The following is a 9527-nucleotide window of genomic DNA, read 5'->3' on the forward strand; positions in this document are numbered from 1 at the left end:
ATATGGGGGGGGGGGGAATAGATATATGGATACTTCAACGTGTTTCATGGCATTGGACTACGAATCGGAAATGTTACTCTTCTTTTCCAGCATAACTTGTATGCTCTTGACCTTTTCCAGCTCATTCGGGTTCTTCACCCGAGTTCCCAAAACCCCATCCTTGTCAACAGAGTGATATAGCACTGCCAGAGCTGAGCCCTTCCATAGTGGCACGTCCCTGGATCTTCCGATGATGGTTCCGACGAGGGCAATCGCTCCCAAGAGATGGACGGCTAGGGGTAGGATGAGCCACCTCCAGCGCACGCGGATGAAGACGACGGCTTGGCTCGTTTTGCCCTGTGCCGTCTGCATCGAGTTGCCCCGGCGTATCATGTGCGTCAAGCTCATTGCGACTCTATCAAAGATGTAAGAAACTTGTTCCAGAGTGCCGTCCATAAACGCTCGTGTGGCGCCTGGACAATCGACGTTATCAACGCGAATGGGGACGTTGTACGGATACGATGTGCCGGAGAATTCCCTCGACTTCATGAACGTGACAATGATGTCTACGTAACGGGAGAGGAAAGAAACGTCTGGCAGTCCCGGGCCAGTATCATTCCACCAGAAGGTGGGGTCATTCAGAGGATCCCACTCAGGTCGTCCCCATGTGTAGCCGCTGTAGTTGCCGATGGGTATTTGCTCGGTTCTGCCAATGTTGAAAACGTTTGAAGTTGATGAAACATTGGAATAGTTGTACAGGGTGATGCCAAGCGTGCACTCAACCACCACCGACTCTCGAAGGAGCGTCTTTTTATACTCGGCCAGGTTTTGTTCGCCTGAGAAGCGAGGCTCAGGGAGAGTCCAGATGGAGGCTGCAAAGAGATCGGTATCTTTGAGAGAATCAGACTTGTTGTCCAGCTCGCGGTATGTGAAATGTTGGAACATTGCTTCGCTCGCGTTCAACGTCATTGGCGCATACTGAGGGCCGAAATTGAACTGCACGCGCCCCCTTGGCGTCGTCATGCGGCAATGCCCTGGCCAGGGCTCGCCATTATCGCATTCCAAAGTGCCGACGGTTTCGTCTGTCGCGTTGGCGCAAGTGCTGCTGAAGCCCAGGGTGAGATAATGGTCGTCCCAGGTGCAGTTTGAGTTGCATGCGAAATAGTCTGGCCAATCTGCCTGATATAAGCCTCTAAGGAAGGCGATTGCGACGTTATCATTGGCAGCATCTGAAAGGGGGCGGTTCTGTTAGAAGCGGTGCGCCGAACAAGGGACTGGCAAGTGTCAAGTCTGCATCAATACGAACCCTCGCCCTCTTTGGGATCCGCCCCGTCAAAACCATATGCGTACCCGAACCTTGCCGAATACTCTTGGTAAGCGTAGATTGTGCCTGGTTCGAGATATACCACTTGTTGCACCAGTGTATCTGTGAGGATGGACAGAATGACAACCACTGCACTCAAGCTTGCAAACCCCCACGAGACCCGGAAGAGCATCTGTACAGCACCGAGAGGCCCGCGGCTCGCCGTGTCGATGATGGCGAGATCTTGGAGATGGTGGGCCTTGTTCCTGAAGCGGTTCCATTTCTCCAGGCTGAGGCAGACTGACACGGGGGCGAGGAGCGTTGCCTTTGCGGCCGTGATTGCGATGGCGATGGTGGCGTTGAGGCTGATGAAGAAGGGCCAGTCTGTGGTGAGGCGGTCTTGGAAGAGGGCGAGGATGCAGACGAGGGCGGCCATGCAGGCGAAGCTGATGCAGATGGTGATGCTTTCGATCCACCATGTTGAGGCGAGTTGGGAGAGCCAGAGATGAGGAGCTCTTTTATGATTGGCGATGGTGGTGTAATTGGCGTGGGCTTGTTCTTTCGTAGTATCGGCGTCGCTTTCGGAACTCGAGTTTTGGGGTTTTGGAGGTGTCTGCGTGTCGTCTCCTATATGTGATGACAAAGATTGTTGTTGTGTGGCATTTTCTTGCTCTTCTGTCTCGACGGCGCGGACGCTTCCTTGGGTTGGGGAGTGAAGCCTTGGAAGTGTTTCTGGTCCATCGCTCATATTGGACATCAAGGATTGCTGTGTAACACTGTCATCACGGTCCATGCAGGCGGTTCACGGGGAGATGTTTAGTGAATCCTGAGCTTACTTTATACCGGGTATGATTAAAGAATAATGAGAAGAAGATTTAGAATGAGAGCAGCATGTGGGCTAGATATAACAGTAGGCTGAAGGATTCCGTCCTTGCATGTTACGTGTGGCAATGACATTCGGCTGCCAAGGTCACACACATGCACGGGCATTGTGAGACAGAAATAGACGAGGCAACGAGGCTGGTTTTCTTCCAGCCTATTGAAGTACGCAGCAGTGAAGTGAGCTTTTGTCTGCGGCTGTGCGATGGACGGGGCTGAAGCTGGAACACAGAAGAGGACGCGGCGTTGCTTTTGACGTGTCTCAGACATGATGCTGTCTTGTTCTGAAGCGGGGTGAAGTGAGACAAAGATGTTAAGAAGAGATACTAGGTATAACAGGAAGAGATGCTAGAGATGCTAGAGATGTTTAATGTATTTACAGTCGTGATCATACTCAGTCCCATCTACCTAATCAACAGTTGCAGCTTGCGTCGCTCATTTAATTAAATGGCTGGTAAAAAAGACACAGCTGCCAACATTCGAAATTCTAAGAAACGGGAGCCTGGACGGCTGACACAACTGGCAGTCAATTTCATCTGCCCAATTTAACCCCCATTTTCTTTTCCCCTTTTCTCTTTTCTCTTCTTTTCTTCTCCTCAAGAGCAGCTTCACATTGTACCAACTGGACTTTCGAGAACCAAATACGTACAAACGACCTTCTCTTTCTACACTCCATTTACAACTATAAACTGCTCTATATACTGCATTCTAAAGGCCGTGCCTTTCTCTTTGTCTGCCGGTTCCATTTCCCCGGAACGCCTCCCCTCACACTGGCGCACTTCATCCGACAAGCATTCAGATTCCGCCAATACTTGGCATGAAGTGTCGAATACTTTTAGGCGACATGATTATCTTGTGTGCCTGTTATTCGCCATTATTTTTGGCTCGAACCTCCTACGACTCAAGACTGTTAACGCCAAGATACCACAAACTCTTTGCGACACCGACGAGTACCATATATGCACACAGCTCGAACGACAAAGACGCCGTTGACAACAAGCAAAATTCGAACATATCAGCTGAGATACCCCACGCATACTCATTGAGACATAAGATGCCGATTATTCATGACCGTGTATTATTCCTCAATGGATCCTACCTCTGAATACAATCGTGGCTAAATACATGTTGACATGAACTCGAAACTTCGGAGAAATGCAATTGCATCTCTTCTCAAACGGCAACATCTCTACTAGCTTGTAAGTGGGATATGAGCTCAATATTACAGGTACGTATTTGACATTGACATTAATGTATCTTAGTTACACAACCGATGCCCATGCCGACCCTTGCAGGCGTCGAATCAATGGCAACATATACCCGGCGCCAGTCGCGGTGTACGGATCTAAAATGCCACGGAGGTTACTCTACCTGTTGGCCATTGGTTGGGCCTCGCTGCGCCAGGAGCGGCACGAGCGTCGGAGAGATTTTATTTCGATCCGCTGCCCCCATTTCGGAGGCAGTGTTGATGCTTGATGAATCCTACCAAGGCGGCCTATGCGCAATGACACAAGCTTAATGGCGAGGCGACCGCAACGCTGTCTCATCTGATCACCAGAGGCATTGTTCTGGCTCGTTGCTTGTGCCTGAACCTCGAGGCAGCCAGCCTATGGAGTTTTGGCTGGTCGGCAATATCGGCAAATTTTTAAAAAGACTCTATTGCGCTTTGCTACTTTTCGGGTCAACGTCTCGTTCTCAGCGGCATGCACACCAAGTTGGAGTCGAAGAAGCACGGGAACGACTGAAAGGACGTGGCCATTTTATCAGTTCGAGAATCCAAACATGTGACATTCGAAAAGATTACTACTTTTTCTAGTGAGTAGAAGAAGAGAGACGTGGGAGTGCTGAAGGCTCCTGAGATTGCTGGGCTCTGCTTGTACTCTCGCCAGGCTGTTGGAAGAATAATAATTAATGGCAAATCTACCACGAATCTCGCGATAACTTACGCCACACCCTTGAACCCGTCACGGCTACAAAGGAACATGCAAGTGATATGTGCTGGCCGTTGTGATGCTCCTGCTGATCTGACGGGGCTGGGGAAGATTAACAAATTTGGCCACCTGCATAGTTCATTGTGAAGTTGGTCGAAAAGGAAGTCTCCGAGGGAAACCCTACGAACAGCTGAACCCAAGATGCTTTGGCAGATGCCGCGGACGAAGGGCTATGTATGATGATGCCATTGTACCTTGTGTTTCTAGTCGATGACACCAGAAGATGGTGGCCGCTCCAAAGTGAGCGCGGCCTTGACGAACATCAACGGCTCACCATCCTTTGATCACCTCGCGGTGAATGTCAGTAACGGAAACGGTATGCTGGTTGGACGCCGAAGAAGCAAGCTACAGGTGCACCCGTCTTAGTTTCATGATGCTCGTGGAACAGTGTGCGATGTAGGGCGATTCCAGTAATCGCTAGCAACACACCCGTCAGTTCACCAACATCAAGAGTATAGACCAAGATGGGAAAAAAGGAGAGGACAAAACGTCTACTGGAGCTGAATATTCCTTCTATAGGCACTATGGGAAAAAATTGCAAAAACACCTTTTCCGCCATGCAATAAACTGAATGCCAATCGCCTTTCTAATCTATTATGCACCGCTGTATTTTGTCACACAAGAGCCACGGGCTCGTTTTGTAGGTACATCAACCCAGCATCCTCGATCGCCAGACTTTCCGAGTAAATTTGGCGCTCGAGTTGTAGAATCATGATGAATATGTCTTGGATAAATCTGCCGCGCATTTCTTTCTTGTATAGAGCCCATTTAAACCCTTCAATTGTTTTCGCCGCTTGGACTTTTCGCTTGTCGAGAAACGCCGTCATCCGAGGTCGTAGTGCTGGTAGATGGTCATCTGTAGTGAGGTCTTGAAGAGGTAGGTTATTTGTTGCAAAGTAATCGGCTTGCATCTTTGCGGCGCCACGCTTGGCTTTACGCAAGGCGTGTTGAATGGCAGAGAGAGTCTGCGCGGTTGTTGGGTCTTGGTCTTCCAATCTGTTATCTGGGGGGATCTGTTGTATCTGCGATCGGATTGCCCAACTCACTGGTATCGTGAATGATTCTTGAAATAGAGGCGCAATGAGAGAGAAGAGTTTCGAGTTGCAGCTGGTAGATCTCGAACCCGACTTCGAAGCCACGGGCTTGCTTGATGTGACTGAAGCATTGATGTATGAAACGAAATATGGTAACTGTGCCCCCCACAGCAGCATCCATTGTTATGTGGATGTATGTATAATAAAAATACTGGGCATGGACAAGAAGCTCTGTCAGTAAGCGAATTTAAACAGAGAGGCTCGCCCACTTAGACAAAGTAAAGTGCTGATAATGCGATCCGATGGGTTATGGCCTATAGATGACATGCTGTGGGAGCGCTGGAACGGTGTGGCTAAACGCGTTGGGTTTATGTATCCCAGGGACCCTCCACCGGGTCGACCGGTTTCGTCTCAAGAGTCGACGCAGAAATTCGGAGGGAGGGGTGGACGCAAAACGCGTGACGCCCGCTCCATGAAACGGAGCACATTCAGGGCATCGGCCGGCACTACCTACCGTAATATGGAGTATCTGATCGGAGTGCCGCAAAGCGCCCGTGGGGGAGTTTGAAGCCTTGGAGTCCGAATGCTTGAATTGGTTGAGAGTTTGTCGTTATAAGGTAGTTTGTTAGTGAATCAGGCACATACGACCATAGGTAGTGGAAAATTCGGGGTCCCGTCTGCTCCCCCATAGACAAGCCACTAACCGGCAGATTAGTAGTCAGGTGGGTGACCACTGGCGAACACCGGCTGTTGTATGTTTTTTCTTTTTGATATCTCATCTCACCAAGATCAAGAACATATAAATCGATCAACTATACTACCAAGCACATACGACCATAGGTAGTGGAAAGCTCGGGGTCCCGTCTGCTCCCCCATAGATAAGCCACTAACCGGCAGATTAGTAGTTAAGTGGGTGACCATTAGCGAACACCGGCTGTTGTATGTTTTTTCTCTTTTTGTGCTTTGTCTCCCTTGTGATTGGGGGCTTATGAGTTAAACAACTAGGCTTCCAAGCACATACGACCATATCTATTGGAGAATACGGGGTCCCGCTATCCCGAGGCTTTTTGGGGCCCCGCGACCATGAATACGAGTCCTGTCAAAGACTACGACCCGTGCCGAACCCCAACGTTGGCAGCGATCTCACTTGTGGGCATCCATCATGGTGTTGCAAGAGGGATGAGACTTTGGTTGGCTAGTGCCGCATCCGCTTCGTTTGCTTACCGCGAATTTGGCAGTAATGAGAAGCGCGGGGCAAGCGAAGAGACGACCTCAGTACCATGGAGTCAAAGCTCGAGGCCGACCAGTATTCCACACCTGAGGAGTTCATCAGGGACGCCAAGCTCATCTTCACAAACTGCCGCCGCTACAACCCGGAGAACACGCCCTACGCCAAGAGCGCAAGCAAGCTCGAAAAGTACATGTGGAAGCAGATCAAGGGCTGTACCCGCAAGTGGTCGTACCTCGAGCCTTGGGAGAGTTATGCGCCGTTGCAGGTCTCGGAAGACATGGTATTGCAAATGAATTGACTGTACGTAGTATAAGGGCTCTCCAGCTGTTGGTTTCCAGTGCTATTACTCTGCAGTACAGGAATAAGGACAAGGCGCGGAAGCCGGTGCAGGGTTGCAAGATGGTTTGAATGGTGTCTGGGCGTCATCATGGCCCAAAATGCATCTTCTCCAATTGTTGCCGCCACAAGGGCAGGACAGGGTTGCGTACACAAGAGCTATGGGAGAAGCAGGCTGTGTCAATTAATATGGGGTCTAGATAGGAGTAGGATTCTAATATACCGACTGGGTATTCATAATGCATTCTACTTCATCTACCCATGTACAATAAGGCCCAAAGTTTCAACGCCAGGTAGGCTCCAAAGATGCCATAAATAAAGTACCCCATGCAATCGACACTCATTCACGCTGACCTCGTGAAACCTCATGCAACAATCGAGCATCGCTTCACCTTGATCTGTTCCGTCTCGGCCTCCCTCGTCGCTTTCCTCCAATTGTTGCTTCCGCTCGCGTATTCTTGTTCTTTCTGGGTCTGTTCTTGGCAATTGTCCTTGCAGGTCTCTTCTGCACGGCGGAGCTGATGCTTTGTCCATTCTCTCTCCTTGCAAGCCCCCGGCCCCTTCTCGGGCGGCTCTCCGGCTTTTCCTCCGGCGAACGTTGTCCAAGGACGGGCTTTGCTCTGGCGCTCCGTGGGACAGGCGCCGCCGCGGGATCAGGTGTGGCAAGTCCTAGGGCATTTGGTACTGTCCTTCGAAGCCGTTTATTCGGCTGAGTCTGCTCTGGAAGAGGCTCCGCGCGGCGCTTCACAGCGGCGATCCTAGAGCTTCGTCGGGGTGGTGGCGGGACGGGTTGATCCTGATCTTGTACGCTGTCTAGTCCGCCCCGCGCATGATGCTGATGCAAGCGACGCTGCGTCCGCGGTGGACAAGGATCAATATCGTCTTGTGATCTGGGCTCGTCCTCTTGGACCTCTCTGGATGCCTCCTGCGCTTCAGGAAGAATCTCCTCGCACTCTGCTGCTGGTCGCGGGCCAAAGAGATCTCCATATTTTTTCATCAGGCGCTCAATGATGGGGTCCTTTGGTGGTTCGACGTATCGCCCTTCAGCTTTCAGCTTTTCCACTTTCTCCCTATTCTTTTGCAGCGTTTCCTGGATCTCTGCTTGTTGGTCAACCATCTCTCCAGGATAGTGCTTGGTCCAATCATTCTTTCCTATAACCCAGAAACCCTTGGGCTGTTCGGATTCTGGGCGATCAATTACCTCCAGCTCATCAATCTCGGAAGGGGTAAACTCCATCTCCTCCGCTGCGTCAAGGGACCTACCCTTTAGGTTGTCCAGAACAGCGAGGTCTTCGGGTTCCGGGGAAGGAGACTCGTGCCGCCACTTCCAGGACGCGACTTTGCTGGTGCTGTTGTATTCATCTCTCCAGTCCCCGCGTTCCCTCCACCACTTGATGACTTGGTCCCGGCCGGAATGTGGGTATCGTCGTTGGTCGTCATTGGAGAGGCGACGATATCTCGTGCTTTCCTCAGCCACTTCTAACCGAAATATGAACCATGGCCTAGAGAGGAGAAATGCCTCCGCCTCGGCAGCAGTCGCGTCTGGCCTGAGACGAGACCGCGGTATGCTAGGGGCATACTCGCCGCGACGCAGATTCTCGCGCAGTCGCAAGGCGCGCGCGACCAGCTCACGACTGTCCAGATATACTTGGTGCGGGTCATCGGCCGCTCCAACAGGCTGCCACCACCACGTCCACCTACGCCAATCGTCACCAGGTTGTACCTTGCGCCCAGCAAAACCCCAACTCGTATTCCAGACCCCAAGTTTCTGCCAACGCCGCTTGACAAGATGACGAACAATGACTCCCTGGCGCCGACTGCCGTTCAAGTCTTTGAACATCTCGGGCCGTGGGCCACGAGGGTGCGAATCGACCCGGCGGTACTCGCGCCACGCTTCTTCGTAATAGATGTCGTCGGGACGTGGAAGCTCGCACATAAAATGTGCAATATCATCAACTTCGTCCTGGCTGAGGGGTTGTTCCATGAGAACTTGAAGCTCTTGCGGCATAGGGCGGCCGCGTGGTAGTGGAGTGAGGTCAGCATCATCGAGCTCCTCCGACTCGGTCGAGGATACATAGGGCGGAGGATCATCGCGCTCAAAGCGGTAGAGCGAACGCAGACTATCGTTTGCTGCCATTGCCTCCAGAGCGGGAATCGCCTGATTATCGACAGCCTGATGGATATGGACACGATCAATAAAGGGAGGCATTTTGGTTTAAGAGATTCATAAGAGAACAAAAGATGATGGAGTGAAGATGATGAAAGGGCTGATGATTATGGTTGCAGTTGTTTATGCTTACCCGTTGGCTCTACTTTTAGTAGTTAACTTAAAGGCGATAGCCTTTAACTTAGCCTGTAAATCCCTGATACACCTGAAAAACTAATACACATAGCTAAACACGTTTTTTTATATAATCTAAACTTAGAAAAAATAATATATGTATTATCTTATCCATAACTATAAAGCCGCTAAAACCACCTATATGTCAGAAGTCGGGTTAGTAAAAGAGAGTAAAGAGGTATAAGAGTAAGTTTACAAGGGCTTTATATTAAATATATAAAATAGGTATATAAAGGTAACTATATTTATCTTTAACCTTTTATAATTTTATAAAACTTATAGTTATTATATAGCACCTACTATTACGCTAAGGGCTGCGTAGCCCTTAACCTATATCTTTCTAGCGTAATTAAAGTAATTTTATAATATAAATACTTAGCTTTACTATAAGGTTAATATATTTTTAAGGCCTTAATATTAGGTCTATTACTTA

The 9527-nt window shown here is 50.0% G+C and overlaps 4 protein-coding genes across 4 annotated transcripts; 1 reads left to right on the top strand and 3 right to left on the bottom strand.

Annotated features, from left to right (window-relative positions):
• Positions 1 to 57: 57 nt before the first annotated feature.
• Triagg1_8825 (uncharacterized protein) lies at positions 58 to 2075 on the bottom strand (the record flags this gene model as incomplete). Its single annotated transcript, XM_062903714.1, has 2 exons — positions 58 to 1208; positions 1286 to 2075. The coding sequence occupies 2 exons, from the start codon at positions 2073 to 2075 to the stop codon at positions 58 to 60; spliced, it is 1941 nt and encodes a 646-aa protein (XP_062752297.1).
• A 2691-nt stretch (positions 2076 to 4766) lies between these two features.
• Triagg1_8826 (uncharacterized protein) lies at positions 4767 to 5367 on the bottom strand (the record flags this gene model as incomplete). Its single annotated transcript, XM_062903715.1, has 2 exons — positions 4767 to 5155; positions 5199 to 5367. 2 exons carry the CDS (start codon positions 5365 to 5367, stop codon positions 4767 to 4769), a joined length of 558 nt encoding a protein of 185 aa, XP_062752298.1.
• Positions 5368 to 6466: 1099 nt separating this feature from the next.
• On the top strand, positions 6467 to 6825 carry Triagg1_8827 (uncharacterized protein; the record flags this gene model as incomplete). The annotated part of the gene is made up of 2 exons (XM_062903717.1): positions 6467 to 6697; positions 6772 to 6825. The coding sequence occupies 2 exons, from the start codon at positions 6467 to 6469 to the stop codon at positions 6823 to 6825; spliced, it is 285 nt and encodes a 94-aa protein (XP_062752299.1).
• A 316-nt stretch (positions 6826 to 7141) lies between these two features.
• Positions 7142 to 8962, bottom strand: Triagg1_8828 (uncharacterized protein; the record flags this gene model as incomplete). The annotated part of the gene is made up of 1 exon (XM_062903718.1): positions 7142 to 8962. One exon carries the CDS (start codon positions 8960 to 8962, stop codon positions 7142 to 7144), a length of 1821 nt encoding a protein of 606 aa, XP_062752300.1.
• Positions 8963 to 9527: the final 565 nt, after the last annotated feature.

This window comes from Trichoderma aggressivum, assembly GCF_033847375.1.
Source record: "Trichoderma aggressivum f. europaeum strain CBS 100526 chromosome Unknown scaffold_045, whole genome shotgun sequence".
NCBI lineage: Eukaryota > Fungi > Ascomycota > Sordariomycetes > Hypocreales > Hypocreaceae > Trichoderma > Trichoderma aggressivum.